We start from the raw sequence: 17603 nt of genomic DNA, 5'->3' as shown, positions 1-17603 counted from the left end.
TAATAGTGAGAAATTTTACGCTTTGATTACTCCAAATCAGGATGAGGTGAAGAAATTGGAGTACATTGCTTTAAGTATCATGACAAATGCCAGAAAACTTTAGAACGAAGTGCAAAAGCTGAAAAGCATGAAATAGAACGTGACTGCAAAATAAACAGAGAGGGAGCTGAATTCATTATGGGTATGCATACATGCAAATATCTCCCTAGGAAATCACTTGATGGAGAAGAAAAGCAGTCTACCCAGTATTCAATGAAGAAGGAAGGAAGCACCGAGAATAAAATGCATAGGGACAATACATGGTCTGGAGCATTCACTGAGTAAGGTAAGTAACAAGTGTAACAGGAGAGGATAGGTAGTAAATGCAGTCTGATAAAGAAAACTGACCAGGATTAGCTGAAGTGGTTTAGCAATATGGAAAGGATGCATGAAAAAGGCATGCATGAGACAGAATAAATTGAATCAATGTGGCATACAGGAAGTAACATGCTGTCAGTGATCTGAACCAAGGTATAAGAAGCAGTTAAGGTAAACCAAGGACTAGTCCATGGGGTTTGGCTTTCAAAGGCAAGCTCTGGTTTCAATACATTATACAAGACAAACAGAGAGCAGATGTGTGCAAATGAGGCCATCATTCATTTGTTCCTGAAACTACCTTGGTAGGGCACGAGAAACACTTGAGAAAGAAATCACATACTGTATGAAGGTGACAGATTTAATTTACAGTATTTCCATATCCAATTCATTTTAGTACCTCTACTAAAATCACCTTTTTCTTCTTTCCGGCCCTGGCCCTTATCTACACCTTTTCCAAAATTACACTAACATTATTTATTCGTCCCTGCCCATCAAATGCCTCTATGCATTAAAACATGACCAAATAATACTAATCATTTGTTTTAATAAGCAAAGCATTTCCCAGCATTCTGTCCCTGAGTTCTTCTAACTATACCATACAAACTCCACAATTCCTCTCATGAGATTTCTTCTATGCACCTTCCTAATTATTTCCTCAAAAACCATGTATCACTTTCATCTTGATCCTTCAATTATTCTCTTACTTCCAAATATATATATCTCTACCGTACTCTATTTTCACATCAATACATAGCATTACTGAGTTACAGTGAAAAAAATACATTTTTGCGAGAATTTCCGGGATGAGATGATCAGAAATCTTTATGAAAAATATTGAATAAGCTGAATTAAACTTTGCCATGCTTTGGGTGCCTTTACCTGGCGTATTTGTCATCGTGCGATGCCTGAGGCTGCTGGTGCGAGCTGGCGGCAATCTTGTTATGGTTGTTGTTAACACACGTAGAGCAGTGACGGTCCTTGCAACATTTACCTGCAAAAATTCAGTGTGACCTTAAGCAGAAGTAACTAACTACTATTCATAAATCTCATTAAAATCTTTACAAGCATTAATAAGTAACATATATGGGTTATATATAACCACAAAATCCAGTTAGCTTCCCGCAGAGTTAGGATTGAAACTGTATCAAAGATACCACATTAAATACAGTCCATAATACTGCAGTACACACCTCCTGCTTCATCATCACTATCACTGATAGTGATTACTGAAACAGCAGGTGATGGAGTGTCACGAATCGTGATGGTCTGCTGACGCCCATTATTTGTCATGCTATTGCTGTAACTGCTACTTGAGTGCTGCTGGCTGCTATGTGTCTGCTGTGCTGGCTGTCCTGGGTGTCCACCTGAAAAAATAAAAGATAATTAATCTTTTGAATGCCTAATCACTTGTACCACCTAAGCAAGGTTGTCAGAAACAGGATAACAATGGCCACAATTGAACACCCACTCTCAAGCAGTCATGCAAATAATGAGACCAGGGCCTACGTCCACAGATATGCCACACAGACAATTCAATGATTTACCTTGACTGCTTCACATGGTTTGTGGCCCAAAAACAAAATGAATTCCCATATACCATGCTAATTCAATCACCAGTATCCCATGCATGCCCCTGATCCTTCTGAACATTAGGGCCCCAATACCTGAAAGCTTCCTTCACTACGTCCTTCCACTTCTTCTTCAATTTCTCCCATGATTGAAAATTATGTAATGAGTGAAACTTCAGCAAGGAACAGAACTATTCATCAAGAGAAACATGAGATGACTGCTAAATGCACCTTGCCCTTTCGCAAGGTATTTGCTTCCTCTACTTGACGTACATATTCTTTTCGCAAGTCTTTCTATGCTCATCCTGCCTCTCTGGCCATCCCATTTCCATATTCCCTAATCACTTCTCTCAGTTAGACTGTACTTACAAACATATCTCTTTTCTCAGACAGACTGTACTTACAAACACATCTCTTTTCTCAGTCAGACTATACTTACAAACATATCTCTTTTCTCAGTCAGACTGTACTTATAAACATATCTCTTTTCTCAGTCATATCTCTTTCTCACACTGTCATAACTGTACTTCAAACAAATCTCGTTCTAACAGTCATAACTCACACAATAAAAGAGCTTCACGCCTCAGTAACATATCAATTCTTTCCTCTGCAGTCATGACCCAAGACTCAAAAGCAACACCCTGGGTACTACCATACATTTGAACCTACCAACTTTGCCTAACCAACACCAACCTCTCCTTCCAAACACTCACCTTTCCCACCATCCCATTCATATACAATTACAGAACCAAAGGGACATTACATTTCCTAAATGCAGACACACCATAAATAGGAACCAGTAACTCTCTCCCTAATTACGCACATGCCTTACTCTCCTGGTAAAAAGCTCCTCACTGCAATTGATGAATTTCCATTTAACCTATATAATCATAGCCCCTTTCACAAGGATTCAGTCAACCTTACCACATGCTTTCTTTAGGTCTGTAAATTCCAAACACAATTTATTCTCTTTCTCCAAATAGTTCAAACAAATTCTTAAAAATGATCACCTGGTCCACATACCTTCTACCTCTCATGAAGCCACCTGCTCCTCCATAAAACATGTTTTGTGAATGTCACCATCTTCTCAGTCGTCATTCTCCCAAACACTTAACTAGGCATGCTTAAAATACTTCTGAAATTTGGGAATTACCTTTTGCTCTCCTTGCCTTTATATATACAGACAATACATTAATTCTGCCATTCCTCAGGCACAGCCATAAAACTGGTAGAACAGCCTGACTAATCAATCCACGACATTTGTCAACCTTTGTCGAAATATCCAAGTGAATCCCATCTACTCCTGCAATTGCCACACATTATCAAACACAATCTCCATTCTTTTCAGCACCTTATTTGGTTCCATTCACTTACTTCAAATTCCACTTTGTCCCAAACATACAAACCAGCCATTCATTAGATTAACAAATAAAAAATTAATCAAACTGCTTATTCCATATTTTTTGCTTCTACTTTGCTCATTAACACTTCCCCATCTACTCTCCTCACCATTGTCCTCATCATTCCTCTTGCTCTCTCACTAATCAACTCCTTCCAGAAAATGTCCATTAGTCTCCTCTCTTAACTTCATCAATTATCTCATACAATCTCCATTTGCCCTTTTTTGCAAGCTCTTGTACCTTTCTCTTGACCTCCTTCCTTTTCCTCTTGTACCCCTCCCAACCATACATACTCCTCCCCAGCAGATACTGTCCATACACCAACCTTTTCTTTCACATGTCATTTACATGTTCATTCCACCAATCTCATGTATCCATATCCTAACCTTCACATACTACATAGTTCATCTACACATGTATGCAGTACTTCCCTAAACACCTTACACTCCCCTTGTTTTGCTTACTATGACTATGCCATTTGTCTACCATCTGTCAATCATCTCTCCGTATTTCGGCACAAAGATTTCTTTTCCAAACTTGATAACTCTCACTTTTCATGTGTCCTCTTTTCCTAACATATTCAATTTCACAACTTATTTCCGCATTCATTATTTGCTCTTTTTCAGAAACCACCACAAGCTTTCAAACTTGACCCCCTGCAAAAAATGATCAGACATCCCACCTGCCAGACTTGCACATTCACATCTAGCAACCTTACCTTTGCATGCCTGTAAATGTGCATCATATACAAGTATGTCTACTATTTCCACAAACTTCATTTCTACCAAGATTCTACAAGTTCATTTACTTTGGATGTAATAAATGCATACCACACATTTTTTCTTTCAATCCATTCAGCAGAAATGGGTTCCCAACTCCACTATTGCAAGAAGGTATATAGCAAGGACATCCAGCTATCTGATTTAGGTTAGACATCTTGTTACCCTTACACTACAATCAATTACACAATATACACATGAAAATGGGCCAAACATATGATAATGGTATGACAAAAAGCTTTCTAGTTTGCATCTTGTCATAAAAATATTCCTATCAGTGCTTATAATATAGCACAGTACCAAAATTATGCATGACATGAACTAACCTGCATGAGAGCTATGACTTCCACCACTGCTGCTGCTGTGACTTGGATGGCCAGCATGACTCCCATGTGTGACTGCATGATGACTGGAGGAATGAGTGGAGTGATGGTTAGAGTGAGTGGAGTGGTGGCTTTGGTGGTGAGGATGTCCCTGGTGGTGCCCCGAGTGGTGTGCAGAGTGGTGGCTGCTGAGAAAGATGCATAACTGCTCAGTACTATTCTTTTTCAACATTTCACAATCAACCAGTTCAGCTACTAATAATTAAAATTGTGAATTAATCCTTAAACTGCAAAGCTAATTTGAAATGACACTCCACAGCAATAAGAGAAAATCTTTACACAATATGTCTAGATCATATATCACTGATTACCTAAAACGGTAGACCTTCTATATATTGGTATGGGAGGATACTGAGTGGACAGAGGAAGGCCCTGGCTGGTAATGAGTATGCTCACAGACAGTATAATTGAAACTATACAAAAATTATGGTCATTCCAGTTGTGATTTCGTTATTCATAAACCTAAACACATTACACACTCTGCTTTCCCAAGCAAGATTTCATGCATCCCATTCATATCATTTACAAAACAATACATACTTTTCAGATATATGTATTTTCTATAACTTTTTTTTATAATCAATCACCATTTCCCACATTACAAAGGTTGCACCAGAAACAGGTGAAGAAAGGCTGCCACAACCAGGCCCCACTGAACTTTCCATGGTTTACTTAGACACTTCACAAGCCCTGGTTCAGTCCACTGACACCACGTCTACCCAAGTATGCATCGTTCCAATTCACTCTTACCATACATTATGTTATCATTTTTACATACATGTTCACCTTTTCCTGCATCTGAGAGGTAGCACCATGAACTGATAAAGAAATAACCTCACATGCTCAAATCCAACTTAGTGTACTCTCTAACAATCTGTGGTTGATTGAGATCAATGATTGTTTTTTCAGCCTTGATGGTAGGTTGCTGATAAGGATAAGTGGTAAAATCAAACACCAGCTGGGATTTTAAAAGAGGACAGAAACCATTAATCATCACACTAAGTACACAGCAGCCTTCATCAATTCCTCATACGAGGTACAAAGCAGTGTGTGGGCTAATAAAATCATTTTCACAGTTTTCAATAACTTATGAAATTTCAATAATAAATTCAATAAGTTATTTCATTGTTTACAGTTATATATGTGTTTCAAGGTAATGAGAGTTTCATGAAGCTAGACAGCTTAAATACAATTTCATCTACCAAAAATTTTTCCATTCCTGAAACATCCATAGTCTTATCAATTTGTTCTCACACCCTTAGCACCATTAGTGTAGCTCATTTAAAAAGTATATCAATACAAGAGTTTGACTTACTTGTGACTAGTGTGATAACTGTTGTGGGTGATCTGTGGTGCTGCACTACTGCTGCCCCAATGTGTTGATGATGCCCCAGGTGGTGTACCCTCCTTCACCCTCTTTTTAACAGGTGAAAGCTGCTGACTTAAATCTTTCTTATCATGTGCTGGAGGCTGTGTTGGTCGGCCTGCCACATGCAGTGTGTGTGCCGCATGTGCACCCGAGTGACCCGTAAGGGAAGCCTTGCTTGAACGTTTACTTCCTGCCCATGTACCTGATGGGTAAGTTTCATAAAGTTCTGGGTGGAGGTCAACTGGGAACATGGCAGGTGGAGCATCTCCCTGAACTACCGATGAGTCTACCAAGAACGTGCGTCTCCAGGCATCAGTAGCATCAGGAAGGAGGCTAGCAGGCTGCTGCAGAGAGGTTGGAGGTTGTGGGAGTTGCTGCCATCCACCAGGAACAAGAGCCATCTGTCCACCTCGACCCCATCCACCACCTACTGCTGCACCAGTGGTGAGAAGCATCCCACGTCCAGGCTGTTCCACCATAGATACAGGCACATACTGACCTCCACCACCCACCTGCAAAAAGAACTTTCAAATAAGCTTTAGCACATCACTAGATGCATCAAGTTCCATTATAATTGTCTTACCTCAATTACATCATGTACACAAACCCAAGTTCTGTGATCTAAAATACCTGTCAAAATCAAAATGATCCAAATAAGGTATGGTATAAGTAATTCACTATTATCATCTGTTACTTCATCTGACAGGAGCAGCAGTGTACCTTTAAGTGATGTAGAGCCTGTGTGAACCAGATACCCACTTAGAAGCACTAGTAAGAGAAATACTTACAAAATTAAAAAGAAAAGCATGTGGCATTGTGGATCTTTAGAATTCATATGAGAGGGATGATGGAGAAGCCTTGAGGGAAGGTTCTATGAACATATGGGATCCACGGAAAGTTATCAATGCTGTGTGAAGTCTTTCCTGTAGCAAAGAATGTGTGTAATTAGGAAGGAAGGAGGGGGAGTGGTTCCTGATAAAGACAAGTCAGCATCAAGGATATGTGATGTCACAGTGGCTCCTTATATTATTTGCAGAAGGGATGGTGAAAGATGGAAAAGCAAGGGTCCTAAGGGGAAAGGCAGGTCTATAGAATGCCTACTGCAAGTGGCAGGGGAGGTGAACCAGGTCCCACTTCCAAATGACATAGCTACAATGGCTGACTCCAAAAAGAAACTCCAGGAGACAGTTTAGGAGTGTGTATTACATGAATAAGTTGAAAATAAATGTGAACAAATATTAAGTGATGAGGTGCAAAAGGGGGACGAGACAGGTCAGCCTGAGCATAAGACTGAACAGGGGGAACCTGGAGGTAATAAGGGCTCTAGATCCTTAGGAGTAAGACATGGCAGCAAGATAGTGTCTTGTAACAGTAGTTTAAAACAAATGTTACCTTATCTAAGAAGGACTATCCCCCTGTGTTACAGCAGTTTTCTCCTGTAATAGTGAAACTTCCATTTCTGAGATATTTAAACCAATATTCTCAAATTAAATACCCTAAACAGATCATTGCTAGGTACTTTGATAGAATTTGTTCTTCCCCCAATGCTTTACTAAGTCATCAATGTAAACCAATAAACTTACAATAAATTCAAACATGGCTAGATTAGGTTGGGATGATCACCTGTATTTGACATACAGACAGATGCCACCCATGCATTACAAATCAACGAACCTGTTGTGGAAGTAAAGAGGGCTGTAGCTGAAGCTGAGGTTGTTGGGTGACAACAGTCACATGTTTGCCAGGGGAAGCCAGACCTTGGTAGGGTGGTGGGCAGAGAATGGATGACACCAGCTGGGGTTGGAAGCTCGCTGCAGCTGCTGCTGCAGCTGCTGCCTCCCCACGACTGCTGCCACTGTATCCTCGCCCACTGCGACTGCCTTGATATAATCCATACTAAAAAAATAAAAATAATAATTTAAAAACATATACTTACCTCCTTTTTTCTGAAATAGCATGGACAACTGAATGCCCTACTCAAGGCCTTCTGTTCCTTCTTTTGTATAAGTAAAACTGGAGGGGAGGATTTCCGGCCCCCTTTCTACCCCTTTTGGTCACCATCTACGACACGCAGGGAATGTGTGGGAAGTACTCTTTCTCCCCTATCCCCAAGATTAATATATATTATTTTCAATATCTATTATACTTAATTGCTGTTTCCCACATCAGCAAAGTAGTGTCAGGAAACAGACCAAGAATGGTCCATCCGCTCATATACACATATATATACATAAACACCTATACATGCACATATACAAATTTATACATATCAACATATACATAAATATACATAAACATACACAGACATAAACATATATACACATGTACATATCCATACTTGCTTGCCTTCATCCATTCCTGTAGCTACCCCGACACACAGAAAATAGTGTTGCTGCCCCACGCTTCAGCGAGGCTGCGTCAAGAAAAAGACAAAAAAAGCCACAGGATGGGGAGAAAGAATATTTCCAAAGTATTCCCTGCATGTTGTGGAAGGCAACTAAAAAGGGTGGGAGAGGGAGGCTGGAAATCCTCCCATCCTGTTTTATTTCTCCAAAAGAAAGAACAAAGATGCAGGCCAAGTGAGAATTTTTCCCTCTTGACTGCCAATTGCCCCATTAGCAAGGTATCGCCAGACAATCAATACACTGACAAACTGTAAAACAAGGATGAACAACTAGGTAAAGTGTGGGCCAAATGCCCATGTTTGTCATGGTCAATAAGGCAAACCACTACCCATAATGGCCCAATTCATTTAACTATTATCATTAATCTTTCTACAGGTGAAGGGTCAGATGCTGAATGACACATAAAAATACAGGTAACAAATTAAAAAATTATAAGCCCGAAAATAATAAACATATAGATATCTAAGTCATGTGGATATACTTATGTATGCTATATGTATATTCCAAACTCAACTTCCTTCTTCCAATGAGGTTCTCAGGACACTTTTATGGTAACAGAGCAGTGGATGAAGTGAACAATCTAGGAGATAAAACTGAATGCTAACAATGTGAAGAAAGTTAAAAAGTAAGAAAGTAGTGAAAGCTTAACAGACGGGGAACCATGAATTTGGAGCTTCAATTATCAAAAAATAGGTAAATATATAAACATAATTCCAGACACAACACAACACAAACACTAAAACAGATAGAAGACCAGTAGCAACTCACAATATTCAGTCTTCAATCAATGCAAAAAACTATCCTTGGCAAAGAAGAAACTGTCATTCTGCCTCTAGTGTTGTCATCATATGCACCATACACACACCACACCATACTGGTCTCTTTAAAACTTTAAAAACAACACAGAAGAGAATGTGAGATAAAACAATGAAAACAAGAAAGATGGTTTAGGCCTGGGATGAATAATCTACATAATACTGCATTGCAAAAAAAAATTCCTTAGCTTATTACAATAAAGAAAATGTCCTCACCTGCGAGCGTACCTGATTAGTGATTTGGTTGTTGAACGTCAAAGTAACAGAGCCATTGGTGGAGTGGACATAATTGGGCATGAGCGAGGGTGGTAGAGCTTGTGCCTGAGAGACTGCGGCAGCCGTGGCATAAGGTGGAGCTGGCCTCCGGCACACATCCATCATCTGCTGAGATATGCAATAAGATTTTCTACACGTCCTAAGGGTATGTTCAAAGGCTTCACAACCTTCACTATCGCTCATACACCAAATATTCTTCAATAAAGCAAATATTATCAATTTTTCTCAAGGCTCATACAAAGATACGAAAAAAGTCATACAAGGCCAGACTACTCAAACAAGGGACCATCAAGGCCACACTAACTCAAATTAGGGATAATCAAGGCTTCAATAGGTGGGTCCACTGAAGTGGAACCCCAAGGGAACTTGTTTGAAAGGTATTCACATAAATCTAAGTCCAGCCAGCAAGTTCTGTACATGAATATATCATCAGCAGTGCGAGAGGCAGAGGTAGCTGTCTGTCCTTCAAGAGTTATTCAAACAATGAAATATTTCAATCCACTTATCAACTTCATACAAATACCAGGTACACACAAAACTAACCCACTTATTACTGTATACAATATATCTCCACAAGTGTAGCCAACAGCACCCAAAGGCTATCAACAAAGACACTTAACCAATGTAATTCAACACATATTCCTTCTTAAAATGCAATACTATTACATTCAGTTGAAAATAATCCACTTATAACTGTAAGCTCAGCAACTTAGCCTACACATTTACCTACACATTATTTTTCCCTGAACATGACCCACCTGCATGGAAGCCTTTACATTTGGGCAGTGAGGATAATCCAAAAGGTGATGAAGTGTAACGAAGCTATGTTGGAGTGCTTCACCTGGGCTGATGCGCCGCTCTTGGTCCATGGTTAACATCCGCTTCAAGAGATCAATGAACTCTCGCCGGTCAGCCTTTTCTGCAAGCAGCTCACCACCCTCCAGCTCAGTGGGCACATTGACCTGACCCATGTCATCCAAGCAGTTAAAGATGTATTTACGGGCCTCTTTACTTTTAATGCCAGTTTCTCCCTCATGCTCCTCAGGGGTCTGCACATAAAAAACAAAACTTTCAACTAAAGAGAATGTTAAAATCACAAGATCAAAACAATATTCTATTTGCCACTTCTCTTCAACATTTTCAGTAATGCCATACACACTAATACTCCACCTTGGAGACTGACAATTCATAATCATTACTACTTCTGATATTAACATTTGACTACACCACATAACTATTACTTCTGCAGTGAACATTTGACTCTACACCACATAAGATGCCAAAAACAACACATACTGTAATTCTGTTTGTTTTCTTTCTCGTATGCCTGTTTGCCATTTCCTGCCTAAATAGCAGCAGCAGACTGGGATGACTTAACCTTACAAGGAAAATCCTTCCCTCCTTTTTCGTTTTGACATTAATATTACAGGAGGAAAGGATTTCCAAATCCCAGTTCCTGCCGCTCTCAAATGCCTTAACTTAATAATCTATCCTTATAATCTTAATCTTCAAAATGAATTACCAAGCATTACAACCAATCACTCAGACCTTTCTGTCCCTAAATTCTAAACTAATCAATGCCAGTCTATCAAAAGGAAACTCCAAAATCAACTTAGTTCTTTCCTAACTTAAGGGAAAGTTACAATTAGGTTCCTTCTTACTTCAAGGGAATGCTACAAATAAGGTTAGGTTGAAATTAATGGTGTTGAGCTCAAGTGCAAACATGGAAGCCTTCTTCCTTGTTTGGGTCTGTAACTTCTAGAACCTCAGCCCTAAAACCAAAGTTCTTTTCTGCTTCAAGGGAAAACCATAAAGTAAAGACTACTCCTGATCTGCATTATAAAATCTAAGTTACCCAAGAGTTAATTCTTAACACTAGGGTCACAATCATGTAAATCTGAAATTTTGACATAATGATCTGGTGTTTTTCCTTAATCTTCAACTAACTGCATGTGAAATTTGGTCAAGTTCAATTATCCATAACTAAGGGTACTGCATGAAGAACCTGCATGTTCAATCTTACCATAATAATATTCACTAACAAGTGATAATGGAACTTGCAGTTGACCTCGAACATAAATTTTCAAACATAATTTTTTTTTTTTATTCTACTATGAGAATGCTGTGCACCACAAATTGCAGAAACGCAAGTCCAGACCCATCAAGTGACAGAAAACAGATATCTCAACAACTGGAAAAGACAAACTACTTGACATTGTGGTCAGCATGTTCTAAAAGATACTAGCTAGATAAGAAGTTATGAACAATTATATACCAAGTAAATCTGAATACAATGACTGACTGAGTACAAAGAAATAACCCAAATCCACAAGGTAGTAGCAATGATGTTACCACTATTTTCCTGAGAATCAAATAACTGTTAAAATTGGACAATCTCCACAAAAAGTTCTGGCACAAAAAGTAGCATATCAAAGCCTAATATCAAATTCTATGTACAAGATCAAAAGTGATGTTGATATGCTTATAACAAATCCTTGGAGTGCATCAGAAATCTGAAGTTATAAACTCTTATTACTTAAGAACATGAAATCCTCCACTGTAAAAGACTTGATATGAATGCATGAAATCACGTATATGAGGGAGGCATGTAAGGACAGGGATAAATCAAGACTTTTGCTGTAGTTACCCATGAGGAAACAGGCATCAAATAAACAGATAGACTGAAACTGACAGCAAAACAATCTACGACAGAAGCCAAAATGCAAGGGTAAAACTAGTTTCTTTACCTTTTCATGCCAGAAGGTTGGCTAAGCCCATTTTACTTTCATAACTGTCTGCCATTTTCCACATCAGCAAGGCAGTGCTGGGAAACAACCACAACCAAAAGATCTTAGCAGTTTCCCCCCATCTTATCCCAAGAAGATGATATATCTCACCTTTAACCGCCAGAATGGATATGTTAACTCATTGTCTCGGTAGAAAAACTTTGTGGTCTTGGTGGCATTATTGAGCATGTGCTCTGCTGGAATCCCTTGTGTCTGACTGATATAGCGAATCTGCAAACAAAAAAAAAATGTGTGTATCAGAACAACTATGCTATTATGCTTTCTAGATTACAATTTAATGGAAAGTTAGTCAAAAACATAATTCCTGAATATGGTTTCCCCATAAGTGTATGTGGTAAAATAACTTTCTATCAACAATAATTCCCTCCTGATTTAATGAGGTGTATCAAGTATACACACCTAAATTTCACTCACACCTGAAATCTGTTACAGATACGGATGGAGAAAGACTGGAAGAAGTAATAGAATTTCAGTATTTGGGAGCTGTCTTGGGTAAGTTTGGTGATAATGGAAGGTGAATTAAGGGAGAGCATCACTGGATCCCTTGACAAAATAAATAATTAAGGGAAAAGATGTACATAAGGAAATGAAGAAAGGATTAATTGACAGCATCCTCAACATCCAGACCTATGTAGCTGAAACATGGACAAGGAATGAGTTACAAAGGTAAAGAATTCAGGCAGTGAAAATAAGTTATTTGAGGGGAAAATGTGGCATGACATGCCACATGCAAGAAATGCAAAAGCAATGAATTGTGGAGGGGAAGAGTGGGCGAAACATAATACTTTGGGGTGGAAAGAATCTGTTCTCAAGCACCTTCAAACTTGTATCAAGGCCAAAGGACGTCATACAAAGTACTAAGGGAGGGAGTCCCCCCCTTTTTTGTGTGTGTGTATTGATATTTTCAATGATGCATCACACTGTCAGTAGGGCACATAAGTTTTTCTGCTGGCACTGTATATATATATTGGTAGGTTGTAATTGGTAGGCATATTACCAGTACTACACGCCTGAGTGTCAGGAGGGTTAGTGACCACTGCTTTGTGAGCCAGCACTTTGGTGGTTGTCAAGTTGCACTCCTCTGACCCAGGTAGCTGTCTTTTCTTTCTGCATCAGTAACATGTGGACTACTGGCATTCTGTCTACTAACATACACTTTCTCCTTGACATATGTAACACTTGAAAACACTTAACTCACACAGCTCATTATTTGTAACTCTCAATTTTCCTACAATGAACACAATGTGCTAGGCTTGCATTTTGGTAAAATGGTAGAAGCAGTAGGTAAGAACAATTAAGCAGATTATTAGGTAGAAACATCAGGTAGAAGCAAAAGATAGGAGCATTAGATAGTAGTAGTCATTAGGAACATTAGATAGGAGCCTCTGCAAACACTGTACTAGACTTGCCCTCTACTGGTGGCCTGTTTAAGTGAGAGGCACTAAAGGCTAAGAAGTGGCACTGGAGTTATTTAGTTATAGAGACTCTGCTGCCATGGCCACCCCTTTAAGGGAGTTCCAATTGGAATAAGCATCGTACATACTGATAGATAGTCATTAGAAACATCAGGTAGGTGACTCTGCAAACAGTTCACTAGATTTGCGCTCTGTTGGTGGCCTGTTAAGGGTGAGGCGCTTAAGACTAAGAAGCAGTACTGAACTTCTATAGCTATGGAGACTGTTGCCATGGCCATCCTTTCGAGGGAGTTCTAAATGGAACAGGTGTCAGATATATAGATAAATAGATAGATAGGAATGAATGTAAAATGATGAGTTCAGACTGATAGTATATAAGAGTATATTTCAAAGGGGTTGGTGTGAAAAGACCACCTGACAAGAGAATACAGCGGAACAGTACAGGAAAGAAGTGGTGAAAGAATCCAAGGAATGGTGTATGCAAGGGTGAAATGTGTGGACAGGGATATGTGGAAACCTTTATAGAGGCCATGTGGCCATCTCCTTGACAGATCGCAAAAACAAAGGGTATCCTAAAAACAAGAAATAGATGGAATAGTGGAAAGTTCCTAAATGACATAAGAAATTTTTAATGGAAGAGTATGGGATGTGTGCAAGCATGAAGGGAGATGGGTATGAGGTTCCCATTGGAGGCGGGTCTGCATCAAGGACATGCTGTGTCATCATGGACGTTTAATCTGTTTATGAACAGGGTGCTGAGGCTTTATTGAAACATACTGAGGATATACGTGTCTGGAGTACTTGTAACAACTTCTTGCAATTCAGGTTTGAGGGTGTGATACTAAAGATTAAGGTCAGATAAAAATAGCCGGCAAGGCAGCAGGTTTGGATGGTATTGCAGTGGAATTTATTAAAAAAGGGGGTGACTGTATTGTTGACTGGTTGGTAAGGTTATTTAATGTAAGTATGACTCATGGTGAGGTGCCTGAGGATTGGCGGAATGCGTGCATAGTGCCATTGTACAAAGGCAAAGGGGATAAGAGTGAGTGCTCAAATTACAGAAGTATAAGTTTGTTGAGTATTCCTGGTAAATTATATGGGAGGATATTGATTGAGAGGGTGAAGGCATGTACAGAGCATCAGATTGGGGAAGAGCAGTGTGGTTTCAGAAGTGGTAGAGGATGTGTGGATCAGGTGTTTGCTTTGAAGAATGTATGTGAGAAATACTTAGAAAAGCAAATGGATTTGTATGGAGCATTTATGGATCTGGAGAAGGCATATGATAGAGTTGATAGAGATGCTCTGTGGAAGGTATTAAGAATATATGGTGTGGGAGGCAAGTTGTTAGAAGCAGTGAAAAGTTTTTATCGAGGATGTAAGGCATGTGTACGTGTAGGAAGAGAGGAAAGTGATTGGTTCTCAGTGAATGTAGGTTTGCGGCAGGGGTGTGTGATGTCTCCATGGTTGTTTAATTTGTTTATGGATGGGGCTGTTAGGGAGGTGAATGCAAGAGTTTTGGAAAGAGGGGCAAGTATGAAGTCTGTTGGGGATGAGAGAGCTTGGGAAGTGAGTCAGTTGTTGTTCGCTGATGATACAGCGCTGGTGGCTGATTCATGTGAGAAACTGCAGAAGCTGGTGACTGAGTTTGGTAAAGTGTGTGGAAGAAGAAAGTTAAGAGTAAATGTGAATAAGAGCAAGGTTATTAGGTACAGTAGGGTTGAGGGTCAAGTCAATTGGGAGGTGAGTTTGAATGGAGAAAAACTGGAGGAAGTGAAGTGTTTTAGATATCTGGGAGTGGATCTGGCAGCGGATGGAACCATGGAAGCGGAAGTGGATCATAGGGTGGGGGAGGGGGCGAAAATTCTGGGAGCCTTGAAGAATGTGTGGAAGTCGAGAACATTATCTCGGAAAGCAAAAATGGGTATGTTTGAAGGAATAGTGGTTCCAACAAAGTTGTATGGTTGCGAGACATGGGCTATGGATAGAGTTGTGCGCAGGAGGATGGATGTGCTGGAAATGAGATGTTTGAGGACAATGTGTGATGTGAGGTGGTTTGATCGAGTAAGTAACGTAAGGGTAAGAGAGATGTGTGGAAATAAAAAGAGCATGGTTGAGAGAGCAGAAGAGGGTGTTTTGAAATGGTTTGGGCACATGGAGAGAATGAGTGAGGAAAGATTGACCAAGAGGATATATGTGTCGGAGGTGGAGGGAACAAGGAGAAGAGGGAGACCAAATTGGAGGTGGAAAGATGGAGTGAAAAAGATTTTGTGTGATCGGGGCCTGAACATGCAGGAGGGTGAAAGGAGGGCAAGGAATAGAGTGAATTGGAGCGATGTGGTATACCGGGGTTGACGTGCTGTCAGTGGATTGAATCAGGGCATGTGAAGCGTCTGGGGTAAACCATGGAAAACTGTGTAGGTATGTATATTTGCGTGTGTGGACGTATGTATATACATGTGTATAGGGGTGGGTTGGGCCATTTCTTTCGTCTGTTTCCTTGCGCTACCTCGCAAACGCGGGAGACAGCGGCAAAAAAAAAAAAAAAAAAAAAAAAAAAAAAAAAAAAAATAGGGGTACTGCTCTTTTCACATCGAAGACTAACGTAGCCAAATATGATCCCATTATCATCAAAGAACTAATGTACATCATGTTTCACAATACTACTTTGCAAAACAATACATATATTGAAACTGCACATGTTAGTTACTCTACCTGACAAGCAATTAATAACCTTTCCAAAAGTACATACCTGGTCATACTCGGAAGACCCAGGATATAATGGCCATCCTAAAAATAGTTCGGCAATAACACAGCCTAACGACCACATGTCAATAGCTTCAGAAAACGGAAGCCCTAAAACGATCTCAGGAGCCCGGTAATAGCGTGACTGCAGATAGGTGTTACAAACAGCTTTGCTAACATGTGATGCACTGCCAAAGTCAATAACTTTAACACGATATGGCTGTCTAGCTGGGTCAACCAACATGATGTTCTCTGGCTTGAGGTCAGCATGGATGAGACCAAGTTGCTGGATGGAAGAAAAAATAATCACATCAAATATCATCTCAATATACGACAATTTTAAAAGTAACTAACACTAGAGTAATCAATGAATGCACTATGAACTCTTAAGTTATTAAAAAATTACTATACAAATGCATTAACACTGGACTGCTGAACTATAAATGGGAACTTAAACTTCTTCAAAGTAAAAATCACAAAAATCAAGTTGAAAAGCAGATGAATGTTACCTCACAATCTGCTGGCATGCAAGGTATGGGCTAAAAAAAAAAAGAAAAAAGTACAGAACAGGGTGAATACATTGGAAATGAAATGTCTGAAGGATAGTGGAAGGAAAGGCCTACATTCTCACATGAAAATAAGAAATTAAGCCTACAATTCAGGGTTCAGGATGTACAGGTATGGCTAATTTCATTATCACAAAACTCTTTTCTTCTTTGTAACATTATCCTTTCTTGCACAGCTGGGTCTGGTAAATCTGAGAAGGTCAGTAAGGTGACTCATAAGCTGATAGGGATGGAAGTGGACATGGCAGAAGATAGAACTAAGAGTGTTGAATTGAACCACTGAGAAGTGTGTGGCAGAACTGGTCACTGTCTGTGATGGCAAAGATGAGTATGTTTGATGGTCTCTCTCTATCTATATCTCTGATGCCCATTCCCTTCGGGATTTCCCATCAAGGGGTGGCGAAAGCATAAGTCTCCACTTATCCCTGTCCTTGCATGCCACCCTTGTATACATCATTCCACACATTCTTTCTCAACTCCTCTCCCTCCAGTATTCCTCCACTGTATTTTCCCATGTCACAGGGTGGTCTATCACTCACACCATCCCCTTTAATTGTACTATCATACACTCTCCTTGTAAACTCCCAGTCTTGTATTCTTTCCCCATGCCCAAACCACCTCAAAGTATTACATTTCACCAAATCTCCCTTTGTATTCCTTGCCATACCATGTCTCTAATACAACCTTTCATTTCTTTCTTCGTTCCTTCTAGTCACACCAC

The 17603-nt window shown here is 39.7% G+C and overlaps 1 protein-coding gene across 14 annotated transcripts in view; it reads right to left on the bottom strand.

The window, feature by feature from the left end:
* The window catches only part of Hipk (Homeodomain interacting protein kinase), a 67537-nt gene that overhangs the window by 26276 nt on the left and 23658 nt on the right, over positions 1-17603 (bottom strand). For 3 of the 14 annotated variants that reach the window (XM_071696739.1, XM_071696749.1, XM_071696738.1), the window contains exons 8-16: positions 16324-16602; positions 12250-12369; positions 10111-10401; positions 9293-9460; positions 7531-7752; positions 5803-6368; positions 4431-4615; positions 1548-1721; positions 1237-1348 (exon numbers count right to left, since the gene is read on the bottom strand). In XM_071696739.1, the coding sequence (XP_071552840.1) occupies positions 1237-1348; positions 1548-1721; positions 4431-4615; positions 5803-6368; positions 7531-7752; positions 9293-9460; positions 10111-10401; positions 12250-12369; positions 16324-16602 (2117 nt within the window). The remainder of the gene's footprint in view (positions 1-1236; positions 1349-1547; positions 1722-4430; positions 4616-5802; positions 6369-7530; positions 7753-9292; positions 9461-10110; positions 10402-12249; positions 12370-16323; positions 16603-17603) is intronic. The other 11 variants (XM_071696740.1, XM_071696750.1, XM_071696745.1 and 8 more) reach the window with 7 other exon arrangements.

This window comes from Panulirus ornatus, chromosome 61, assembly GCF_036320965.1.
Source record: "Panulirus ornatus isolate Po-2019 chromosome 61, ASM3632096v1, whole genome shotgun sequence".
NCBI lineage: Eukaryota > Metazoa > Arthropoda > Malacostraca > Decapoda > Palinuridae > Panulirus > Panulirus ornatus.
This window is presented reverse-complemented; position numbering and strand designations above follow the sequence as displayed.